Here is a 12,316-nt window from a genome sequence, read left to right as displayed (position 1 = left end):
CGGCTTCGCGATTCTGGTTCTGGTGGGCAAGTGTCCAGGCCACTTCCATCCCATCCTGATGCCCATTAGGTTTCTTAGCAGAAGCTGGCCTTGGCCATGTGTCTAAAGCATAGATGCTGGGATGGGTGAAGTCCCCGTTCCCCAAGGTTTTGCTGTGGAAGTAGCAACTCTTCCAGGATGTTCTGCTCAGGCCTCAGCATTTCCCTCAGTCTGGAGGACTCCTAGCGTGATAAGGCAGGACCTCTGGGGTATGACTGTGGATGCCCTTGCTGACCACTCCCACAGGGCTGCCCCAGGATGGTGGGCATGGGGTGGGCATGGGGTGGGCCCCTCCCAAGCTGGCCTTGGTGTGTGAGATTACAGGTGTGTGGGAACGGGCTGCTGGGCACCACAGAAATACCCCCGTGGGGAGGGAGAGGGCCACCAAGTCTCTCCAGGGCCACACAGCACCTCTGGCACATGACATCTTGCTTGGGGAGAGGGTCCACAAGCTTCTAGTGCTCCACTCTGTCAAATCACACCCAGACACACACAATTTCCAGGGGCGAGTTGGCCTCAGATGGCCAGGTCAGATCCAGTTCTAGCATTTGATAACTCGCAAGGACCACCGTTTCTCTTCTCCCTACTCAGTTCCAGGTGGAGCTCACTAGCCCCATGGCCACAGCACCCTTCCCACAACCAGGCCTTGGTCCACCCAACAGGTGTCCTGAACACCATATCCCAAGAGTTTTTCAGACTATGGACTCCAACCCAATAGGGGGGTCATGAAATCAACTCAGTAGGTCTTGGCCAGTCTTTTAAAAAATGAGATAAGAATCACAGAGAGTGAAAAATGCCAGTGGGCACTGCATATAGGAACAGTACTGTTCTGTGAAACCCTTGCTTCAGTGTGTGCCTGAGCCCTCAGGTGGGATGTAATGTTTATTTCTTGTCAAAAAAGTGTGAAAACACAGTGGTGATGTAGCCATCTCATTCCTTCCAGAAAACTTGGGCTCTTTGTGCAAATTAGGTCACACATTTCTCTTCCTCCCCAATTCTCCCCACAGATCCCCCTTCTGCTGCATGCCAAAGGGGGGCACGATCTTTGCCAAGCCACTCAAAAATACAAAATAGAACCCACCACTACCGGCCACAGAAGGTCCCGCTAAACACAGATCCCAGGATGCTGGGTGCTTACTCGTCTGGCATTTGCATCTCTAAGAGGGCCACTTAAGTGACCCTTCACAGAACAAAGCAGATCAGCTTCTCTCAATTTAAAAGAAAAGAAAACCTTCCATGGTGCACATCTCTTCAGTGTAGGCTCCTGCACGGTGGGCTCGTCTGGCAGCACTTTGTTCCGACACATCTGGGGTGTGTGTGTGTGTGTGTGTGTGTGTGTGTGTGTGTGTGTGTGTGTGTGTGTGTGTGTGTGTGAGAGAGAGAGAGAGAGAGAGATAAGGACGGCCACTACTCTGCCAGCTCCAGGCCTTTCCTCCCAGAGGAAGGCTCCGCCCATGGCAGGTGTGTTCTGGGCCCCACCTGCTCCAGCTCTTCCCCAGAGCCGGTCAGAAAGGCCTGGCTCTCTAGGATGCTGGGATTCTCATCATTCCTGCCTGTGGGTGGGAGAGGCCCCTCACGTGTCTGAGTGGCTATGATGTACCAGGCACCACTGCATCCCGCATCCCTGCCAAGGCCCATCAGGGTCATTACTGTCACCATCCAGTGAGGCTCAGGAGATGAGGTGACTTTCTAGCGTGCACACAGCCAGGAAGAAGCCAGTTCTTCCTGGGATCTCGGACTCTTGCGGCTCTGTTCTTCCCACTCGACCACAGGCAGCATTTGGAAGTGACCCGGTGGTGGTGCAGGTAGAGCAAATGATGGGCCATAGCTGGGTAGCAGGCTGCTCAGATGGAAGGGCTGTGTAAGAGGATGGGGGACCTTCCAGGGAGGAGGGGAGGAAGGTGAGCCAGGTCTTTTAGGTTTGGGGCCTTAAGAGTGTGAGCTGGATTCTCCAGGCCAGTGAAAGTCAGTTCTGCTGCCAAAGGCCCATTGCTCTGGCCACTTCACTATTAACTGCATGGCTGTACCAGTTTGCTAGGGCTGCTGTAACCAATCACCACAAACTGGGTGGCTTACAACAACAGAAATTTGTTCTCTCAGAGTTCTGCAGGCTAGAAGTCTGAAATGGAGGTGTTGGCAGGGCCACGCTCCTTCTGAAGGCTCTAGGGAAGGCTGTCCATGCCTCTTTACTAGTTCTGGCATTGCAGGGAATCCTCGGCCTTCCTTGGCTTGTATCTGCATCACTCCAATCTCTGCCTCCATCCTCACATGACCTCTCCTTTGCGTGTCTGTGTGTCCAAATTTCTTCTCATAAGGACACCAGTCATTAATTTAGGGCCCACCCTATTCCAGATGTCATCTTAACGAATTTTACCGGCAAAGACCCTATTTCCAAATAAGGTTACATTCTGAGACTGCCGGTGGACATGAATTTCAGGGGGACAATAACAGCCTCCGTCTTTTCGCAGCCATGGCCTCCTCAGCTCTGCTTCCTCCAGTGCAAGTCTGCAGAAAAGCATTAGGGGCAGCTGTGCCCTCAGAACCCAGGAAAGTTTCACTGACCTTGAGGAAAGCTTCCAAATCTGGTGGTTTTTTTTTTTTTTTTTTTTTTTAGTTATTGTAGCCCCAGTTTTTAACATTCTGGTGTTCCAGAATAATGTGCTGGGTTTTTTTTTTTTTTTTTTTGCGGTATGCGGGCCTCTCACTGCTGTGGCCCCTCCTGCCGTGGAGCACAGGCTCCGGACACGCAGGCTCAGCAGCCATGGCTCACGGGCCCAGCCGCTCCGCGGCATGTGGGATCTTCCCGGACCGGGGCACAAACCCGTGTCCCCTGCATCGGCAGGCGGACTCTCAACCACTGCACCACCAGGGAAGCCCCCTAATGTGCTTTTAAAACACAACAAACTACAGGTATTTTTGTGATATATTTCTTAAAAATTGGAATCATTTACACCTGGAAATATGCTTCAATAGACATTTGGATCCAGTAAGGAAAAGTTGTTTAGAAAGTGGTTTTCTATTCCTCCATAATCCACAGTGGGGAAAAGAACCAAGGTGCCTCTATTGCAACATAAATCCTTATTCTGGTTCAAAGACTTTCCGAACCAGTGGCCTTTAAAGACAACTCCTCCCAGCAACCCATCCACCAGACCCGTGGGATCACCTACCCAGGAGGATGCTGCAGAAGATGAGACAAACTGGAAATGCTTTTTTTGAGATAAAACTAGAGGTCGTGATTCATTAAAAGATGTAGCCCCCGGGCTTCCTTGGTGGCGCAGTGGTTGGGAGTCTGCCTGCCGATGCAGGGGACACGGGTTTGTGCCCCGGTCCGGGGGGATCCCACATGCCGCGGAGCGGCTGGGCCCGTGAGCCATGGCCGCTGAGCCTGCGCATCCGGAGGGAGCCTGTGCTCCGCAGCGGGAGAGGTCTCAATGCTGAGGGGCCCGCATACCACAAAAAAAAAAAAAAAAAGAAAGAAAGAAAGAAAGAAAGAAAGAAAGAAAGAAAAAGATGTAGCCCCTGCTAACCACAAAAAAGGAGTTAAAAGAAACCCTCTAGCATATTGAATAAGAAAGAAGATTATTTGAAGGTAAAGCACTCAAGATAATATTAGATTGAAATTTAGTTTGGAACAATATCCTCAAAAATTTTATAGCAACTAGAAAAAAGGGGCACCAAAATATGCTCATGATTCAAAAATAACACCAAATAGTGTGATCTCAAGTGTTCATTATTATTAAAATTTTCTTTGTCTTATGGAGCTTGGTTTGTTATTTTTGAATAATATTTTATTAATTTCATCTGCTAATAATTTTTATTAGGAGGGTAATATTTTCAGTGTTTATGTTTTCACTTAATGCTTTTCATATGTATGCAATTTCTATTTGAAATGTATAAAATATTTAGCTTCACTGAATTTAACAATTTTATGTATTCTATAGCCTTTTGGTGGAAAATATTGATAATTAATGCTGATATTTTAGAAATGCAGGGAATAAATACGGGCATTCATGTGTGTTATTTTGCTCTGGCAACTGCAATTACTAACATCTTACTTATCAGCTTCTGCTAACTATGCTCCAGGCCTGGGGATTAATGCTCCACATGGAGATGCTCTTATTGAGTCCATTTTACAGATGAAGAGACTGAAGTTTAAAGGGTAATATGACTCACTCAGGACCCCAGACCTGGGCAGAGGCTGAGCCACAACTGAATCTCAGACAGTGTGACTCACCACCTCACCCTTAACCACAGCCACACAAGAATGGGGTTGTCAAATGACTCAGCCAATAAATGGGGGTGTCAAATGACTCGGCCAATACACAATAACCATCATTTTCTAGCCACCTTTGATTTTGAGTTTTTAATTGCCTACACTAGAGCTCCCAGACTCAAACCGTTATAGAGAGATGAGACAGGTAAGTTGAACTGAGAAAGCAGGTGCCAGGGTCAGGAGGGGGCCTGGGATAGGGGCAATAGGGAGAGGTGGGGATTCTGGCCAACTGGAGGACACTCAAGCTCTGTCCAAAAGGAGCAGCTGTTACTGAGATCCTGTTAATTGTTTATATGGAGAAAGTAGGCCCAAATTCACCCTTATAGAAATCTACATTATCAATGGGTAAAACCTTTTGCTTTTAAAAATGTTTCATGAGCCAAACAAATATGTCTTGCGGGCCAGAATCAGCCCATGGGCAATCAGCCCTGGTTTGCAGCTTGGCTTGCAGCCTGGGAACTAGACTCAATTTCTTCTCACTGTTTGCCTCTCTCTACCATCACTTTCAGCTCCCTTCCTGCTTTTGAGTTGCTGCTCTTTCATAGGTTTAATTTATCAAGCATCTTGAAGAGCACGGCACCAGTTTCTGCACGCACAGATACAAGACCCTCCTTCAGAAGCTTAGAGTCCAGGGTTGGGTAGCACTGACGTTGTTTCGCTTGGGAGCATGGCTTTGCATTTAACATGCACACAAATCGCTCAGGGCTTATTGCTATAACCCAGATTCTGTTTCAGTAGTTCTGGGTGGGGCCTGAGAATCTGCATTTCCAACAAGCTCCCAGTGATGCTGATGCAGCTGGTCCATGGACCACACCTGTGTACGAAGGACCTAGACTAAAGAACAGCCTTGTGTCTAAGTTCCTAAGCTAAGGGCTCCCCGTCAGAGGAGTCTCTGTACCTGGGCTTGGCTTCCCAGAGGTGACCTGGGTCATTCAACCCCCCACCCACTAATTCCCTGCCACATTCCTCCCCACATCCTAATTTATCTAGAGATTTAGTCTAGCTGAGATCACTCGCAAAGAATTTTATCTACATCTTTGTTCTGAGCTGGCACTGAGCATACCTCCTCCTGCACATCACCCTTTCCCATCCGGTATGCATATCTCTAGCTGAGGAATTTCTGTCTGCGCCCCTCTGTGTCTCAGAGCTGTGGTGCCCAGCATCCACCTCGGCTCCTGTTGGCAGCCTAAGATGGGACCCTGGACGGGGACTCACCTGGATGGACCCCGGTCTCCATCTTGTACTAGTCATGTGACTTTGGACAAGTTACCCCTCTGTGCCTCAGTTTCCAAATCTCTACAACAGGAGTGTAAGGTGCAATCACCTGGGAAGACTGAACCAATACACTGTAGGGTGCCCTTCCCACTTTTCTTTCTAAAAAGAAACTCAACAGATGACTTTAAGAATCTCATGTTGCTTGTGTCCTGCGGAAAATGTTAATATAGGGGATTTATTCCTATTGCTGTCCCAGGAACATGACCAGTTGCTCTTGAAGGAATTTAGCAGGTTTCCCCTGTGAGTGGCCTTTCATTCCGTCAGTCAGCAAACATGTTCCTGTACCTGATCTGGGTCGGGGCGTGTGAGGGGCAGCCATACAGAAGGTGGGCAGACACGTGCACAGTCACCATAGCTGCAGGAGTGCCACACACAGGTGTCTTGCAAAGTCAGGAAATGTCAAGCTGTTAAACAGGGCATTTGCCAATTTTCAAATAATATTCTCAGTGTTTTTTCATGTGAAACACCCCTAAGAAACAAGGGGCCCAGTGGTCAATCAATCAATCAATAGACCACAGAATGGCCAGAAAGTCACAAAATTCTGAGTAAGTACTGTATTTGTTATACTTTTTAATATAAATAACTTGACCCACTGCCTTAAGTTTAGAGGCATTTTATCTGAAAAGGTATTTGGAGGTTGAAGAAAAACATATTGAGTATATTATTTGAAAAGGTTACTAGCTACTCTTTAAAGATACATTGATCCTTTGTTTCTAGGTTTTGCAGACACCTTATTGTAATACTTGCTAAACTGTATAGAATACTTAACACAGACCAGTATTGTCCTAAGATATAGGTGTATCATATCACAAAAACACTATGGGGTATGTCCTTAAAAAAAAAGTTTTCTTTTGAAATAATTCTAGATTCACCGGAAGTTGCAAAGAATTGTACAGAGAGGTCCCACGCACTCTTCACCCAGCCTCCCCCAATATTAGCATCTTATATAACTACAGCACAGCATCAAAACCAGGAAACTGACCTTGTATGATCAATCCACAAAGCTGATTCAGATTCTGCCAGTTATACATGGACTGGTGTGTGTGTGTGTGTGTGTGCGTGTGTGTGCGTGTGTAATGAGGCAGGGGAGGGGTCTATGCAGTTTTATCACACGTGTAGTTACATGAAACTATCACCACCATTAAGTTACTTAACTATATCATAAGAGTAAGGCTCCCTCTGCTCCCCCTTTAGTCACATCCAACCCCTTTACCCCCATCCCTAACCCAAGATATAGATAGACCCAAGGTATACGTATACTTTAATTATTCTCATTTTATATATGAGGAAACTGAGGCACAGTGAAGTTAGCAATTGACCAAGGTCACGTAGCTAGTAAGTTCTGGGTCTGGTTTTTGAACTCTATCATTAAAAAAGACTCATTGTAGGGAGGGGTTTGTGGGAAGCATGTGGGAGTGGAGTCTGGAAGGGCTTCCTAGATCACTGATCTTTGTCTTGAATAGAGAAAGAGCATCACTTACAATGGGGGAAGGCTGGAACATTGGACCCCGTGGGAGTGGAACTGAGGGCTTGACAGGCCCTGTTCCCTGCAAAACTGAATCCAGGTTGTCACAGCGGCTAGCCTGGGCTTCCGTGACCTCACAGTGACCCAGTCATCTTCATTCCCAAACTTCTTCTCCCTGTCGGTCCTTTTTTAGTTGCCCAGCAGCCTGGCAGTCATTTTGGACTCCACCTCCAGCATCCTGTCCCTCACCGGGTCTGGCCTTTCTGCCTCCCAGCCATCCCCCATCCTCCCAGCCACTGCTTGGTTCCAACTTGTCAGTACCCAGTGCCTGCTGCTCTATTAAAGCAGCCCCCCCCAACTGGTTTCGGGTCTCCCTTGTTACCGCCCACCCCAGTCCGGTCTTCTCATTGTCGTTAAATACGATCATAACTCTCCCGTTTAAGAACCTTCAGTGGCTCCTCATTGCCTATAAGGCTGTCCAAATGCCAAGACTCTTTGGGATCTAACCCACGGCGAATGGCTCAGGGTTAGCCAAGCTCTCTCATGCCCCAGGATATTGGCACAACTGTGCGTCTCCTCCCGTGCTCCTCATCTGGGCCAGACACCGAGCACCGGGCTGAAGCTGCAGGTGTGAATCAGACATGGACCCTGCCTCTGAGGAGACCTAAGTCTGATGAGAAAAACGTAACTGCCCCCAAAAGAAAAGAAGGTCAAAAACCAAGAGGTACTTTCAATCGTGCATGAAAGGTGCACATAAGCAGGTGCGGCTCTGGATGAAGAGCCCTGAGGTGGGAGAAGGTGGGTCACCTGGCTGGGACGAGGATGACAGTGGCAAGCCTGGAGTCTGGATCCACGCGCCTCCCCAGGCCAGGGCAGGACACTTCCTGGAGTCCCCGCAGGCCATGCAGGTGGCCCTCACTGTGCTGATCAGAAGGCCGTGGGTCAAGGGGGTCAGGCAGAGTGTCACACTTGCCAAGGTGAGGCTGAGCCAGCGCACTGGGGTAAGGACGGTGTTACGCACTCAGGAAGCCAGGCTGCCCTGGTGGTGGGCAGCCCTGGGTGGGCCGCTAAAGGCAATTTCTGATTGGCTTCATTCAAGAGAGGTGGCTTCAGTCTAATCACCTAACGGACCACAGCCTTGATTTGCAAGGATGCAGGCACTGCCTTCCAGGGCAACATTCCCTGATGCCCTCTGGGGTGGCGACAGTTCCATTTAAAGGCCCCTCTGCCTTAGCGGATTAGGATGTGGGAGAAGCGGAGACTTCAGCAAACGCAGGAGCATCTCTATTAACAGGCCCAAAGGGAGAGGACAGGGCAGCAGTGGCTTCGGGCCCGGGGCAAGGGATGGACGGGAAGAACACAGGGCTGGGCTATGATGGGTGGAGCAGGCTCAGCCCCTGGAGAAGCCACATCCCTTCTGAGTGCCAAGTTTATGAATGGGATAAAGACACTGATAAGATGTGGACTGAATTCACTTATGACTGGAGGCTCTGAGGGCTAGTGAATTTGCAAGAAGAGATCAACAGGGGTGTTAGGCTGAGTTCACAGGCTGGAGTCTAGCACAAGCGGACAGAAAGTCAGGTCCTGCGTTTACGTCCAGTAGCCCACAGTCAGGGCTGAAGGGTCTGCGACCAGGGCAGGTGCACGGGGCCCCTACTCAGAAGGACCCTGCGTTAGGAATTCACTGCTCTCTGGTGGCTGTCTTGAGGCTGTCAGCCATTTTGCCTTTAAATTTGTGTTTTGTAAGTGAACTCTGATGGGCCAGGGGAGCATGTGCAAGGGCTTAGAACCTCAATTCTCCGGTGGTCCTGCCCCTGGCAGCCTCCTGCTTCCAGCGATGCTGAGCCACCCACTGTCTCCTGGTGCCCCAGGCCAACAGCCCCCCTCCCCCCGGTGACCGCTGCCACCCCCTTCCCCTAGTCTGGCAGAGGGCTGGGGTCAGGGCCACCAGCCCAGCACAGTCTCAGGGTGGAGCACGGTGCTGACAGTCCTGGCCGTGGTTGACAGCACCAGTGCACAGGGTAGGGCATCGGGCTGCGGGAAAGGGACACGCCTGGTTGGACTTCCTCGCCCAGGATGGGGCATGGCGCCACGGTCCAGTGGCTGCCGAGAGGGAAACCCGCAGCTGGTGGGAGTGTGCGCTGCACCTCGGGGGACCCTGGGTGCCTGTGAGTGGTCTCCTCTCATCCCACGAGTATCTCCTCCACCCAAGGGAGTGAGCCATTTAAACAGCAAATAGAAAACCCCATGCCTGGTCTGTCCCTAGACCCCTACAAAGAATAGCTACACCTGCTCCCATGTCACAGTGCTTCGTGAGGCCGTCAAGCCCCTTGGTGCCCTCTTCCCACCACAGTGGAGCAGCTCAGCCTCGTTTGCATAAGGCCCTCGTAGCACAGTGCCGGGATCATCACCTCCTTTATTCCAGACTCATGTCTATGAACACAGCCTCTGGGCTCTTTGCTCCTGTAGCTGCCCCTCCACTGTACTCAGGACCAAGTACCTAATTTGTGGGGCCCAGTGCAAAATAAAAATGCAGCGCTCCGTCTTCAAAAAGCAGAGGAAAAGCACCATTATAGGCATCAGATATAAAATTTCTCCTTTCTTCCATGAGCTCCCTTTCAATCTGCCAAAGTGTGGTCCCAGGCCAGCAGTGCAGCATCACCTGGGAGCGCATTAGAAATGCAGGTCCTCTGGCCCCATCCCAGACCCTGGCTGGAATCAGTAACTCTGGGGATGAGCCCAGCATTCTAGGTTTTGGTAAGTGCTCCAGGGGATTCTGATACACAGGAAAACTTGAGAACAACTGCTGGAGAGCTGGGATTTGTTTGTTTTGAAAGCCATAAACTAAAGAAATTTGAAATCTTATTTGAAGTTTGCTTGTATACGGTAGATTAAAGAGGAGTTGAAAGAAAGGGAGAGAGGGAGGGAGAGAGAGAGGAGAGAGGAAAGAGGGAGGGAGGGAGGGAGGAAGGGGAGAGAGAAGGGGCTGGTGGAGAGCGGAGGAGTGTTCTCTGCACGTCCACGTATCTTAGTTCACTTGATGTTCACAGCCTTCTTGCCAAGTAGGTAGTTTTCTTTCTATTATCAGATGATGAAAATGAGACTCAGAGAATGTAAGTTATTGGCCCAAGTTCTTGCCGTTAGTGAGTGGTGGAACTAAAATGTGAATCTTGGTGTCTGACTTCAAAACCTAGGCTTTGGGCTTCCCTGGTGGCGCAGTGGTTGAGAATCTGCGTGCCAATGCAGGGGACACGGGTTCGAGCCCTGGTCCAGGAAGATCCCACGTGCCGCGGAGCAACTGGGCCCGTGAGCCACAACTACTGAGCCTGCGTGCCTGGAGCCTGTGCTCCGCAACAAGAGAGGCCGCGACAGCGAGAGGCCCGCACACGGCGATGAAGAGTGGCCCCCACTTGCCACAACTAGAGAAAGCCCTCGCACAGAAACGAAGACCCAACACAGCCATAAATAAATAAATAAATAAATAAAGCAAACTGTCAACAAGTAAAAATAAACAAACACTATTATATTAAAAAAAAAAACAACTAGGCTTTTCCCCCAGTTGTTCCTCCTCCTTCCTCCCTCCCCTTCATTTTAGGAGTACCTGCTGAGCACCTATTCTGTGTCAGGCATTGCACCCAGTCGCCTCCGCATCCAGGCCTGTGCTGTGCAGTATGGCTCCACCACACACATGTGGCTGCTGAGAACTTGAAATGCAGCTGGTGTAACTGAGCAAGGGGATTGTCAATTTCATTACAAGCGCGGCTTGCTTTATGTTTCTACTGAACAGGGCTGCTCTAGAACATGATTTTGGCCAAAAGGAATAAACTGCAACCTCCTCTTCAAGGGCATCTATTTCCAGAGATATCAGTGGGAGTTTCCCGTACCTGGTCCTGTGTTTTGTTAAGAAAAGTGAGGTTAAGACAGTAGGGCCAGACCACAAAGCAGGGAAGTTCCAGAAACCACTCTTGTATTTGCTGATTCTCCCACCCTCAGGGGTGGGGAGCGCTTGTGAACTGCTCATCTAATTTCATTTCTAGTCATTACCCGTCGTCTGGCGCTCTGCAGGCAAACTCAGCAGGGCCACCCGGGGTCAGGCTGATATGCTGGCTGGCTGGTACCAGGTGCCGAGATAGGCTGAGAGCAGCAACCTGCTCAGGAGGCGGCTGATGAGCTGAGCAATGCTCCGGGGATGTCAGGAGCACCATATCAGTCTACTTCTACAGAGTAATCTGTGTGCGCTGGCTTCGCTCCAAGGTCAGGCCTCACAGATAGCAGGCAGCAGTTCTCCTATCTGCTTCAAGCTGCAGGCGGATAAGGACAGGCAGCTGTAAGCTCAATGCCCGAGAGAGGCTTCAAAGATCCAGTGTAGCCGTAAGAAAGTGCTGGAACCCGTTCTCGCAGGGGAAGCTTGCTTATGGAAGCCCATTCTTCTGGCGCCATTCTACTAGGGCAGGTGGACACCTCGGAGGCCCTCTTATCCTGCAGTTGGAGAAACCAAGGAAATCTGATCTGGTTTCCCCAGCAAGTTAGAGACTGAGCTGGGTCTGGGACCCACTTAGACCCCAAAAGCATATGCTGATCAGGGCCCCCTTGCTAAGAACTTGGCGCATGAGCTTGGAACTGCACAGGAAGAATCAGAGCTCCGCTTTAAGTGGCCTGGCTTCTGAGTTGCCTCCCCGACGGTGAGCGCTTTGGCAGCGCAGGGTGGTCTCCTCTGTGGACGTTGGCTGGGGCGAGGCTCCGGGCAGAGCATGGACAGTGGTAACGAGGAGTGGCAGCTTACCTCCTCAACTCCAGCCGGGTCCTTGCAATCCCCCCATCATTACATTAGCGGTTTTTCTAACACACAGTTCTGGTATTAATCATCCCTCCCGCCTGCTGAAGAAGTGCAGTGGCTAAAGTCCAAGCCTCTTTGTCCAGCATCCAAGGCCCTTCGTGACCTGGCACCTGCCCACCTTTCCTCCTTGGTCCTCTACGCCATGAGTCTCCCCCACAGAATACTTCTCCAGGCCTCTGTGCCTTTGTGTACTCTATCCCCCCATCATTTGGGGATGACCTTCTCTTGTTTGCTCAGCTGGGTCATTTTCACTTCCCTGTCAAGGTTGAGCTTGGGTGAAATCTTCCCTAACCACCCAGGCGAGCCACCCTCACCCTCTGTTCTGGGCTCTCAGCCCTGGGGACACCCCTATTGGGGCACTCATCACACAGTATTAAGACTGATAACTTACAGGTGATAGCTAAGCGGGAAGTGTGTTGTTGTTTTC

General features: G+C 50.2%; 1 protein-coding gene across 6 annotated transcripts in view; it reads right to left on the bottom strand.

Annotated features, from left to right (window-relative positions):
* Positions 1–12,316, bottom strand: part of ARHGAP22 (Rho GTPase activating protein 22) — a 166,107-nt gene that overhangs the window by 96,548 nt on the left and 57,243 nt on the right. Inside the window, exon 4 of one of the 6 annotated variants that reach the window (XM_081244071.1) lies at positions 11,017–11,531. The exons of 4 other annotated variants lie outside the window; for them this stretch is intronic. In XM_081244071.1, the coding sequence (XP_081100197.1) occupies positions 11,527–11,531 (5 nt within the window). In that variant the 3' untranslated portion in view covers positions 11,017–11,526. Of the gene's footprint in view, positions 1–11,016; positions 11,532–12,316 lie in introns of those variants that run through there. One more of the 6 variants, XM_081244072.1, reaches the window with a different exon arrangement.

The sequence above is a fragment of the Mesoplodon bidens genome, assembly GCF_964165515.1.
Source record: "Mesoplodon bidens genome assembly, chromosome: 1".
Classification (NCBI taxonomy): Eukaryota; Metazoa; Chordata; class Mammalia; order Artiodactyla; family Ziphiidae; genus Mesoplodon; species Mesoplodon bidens.
Note: the sequence above shows the minus strand (reverse complement) of the source record. Positions and strands in the feature narration are given on the sequence as shown.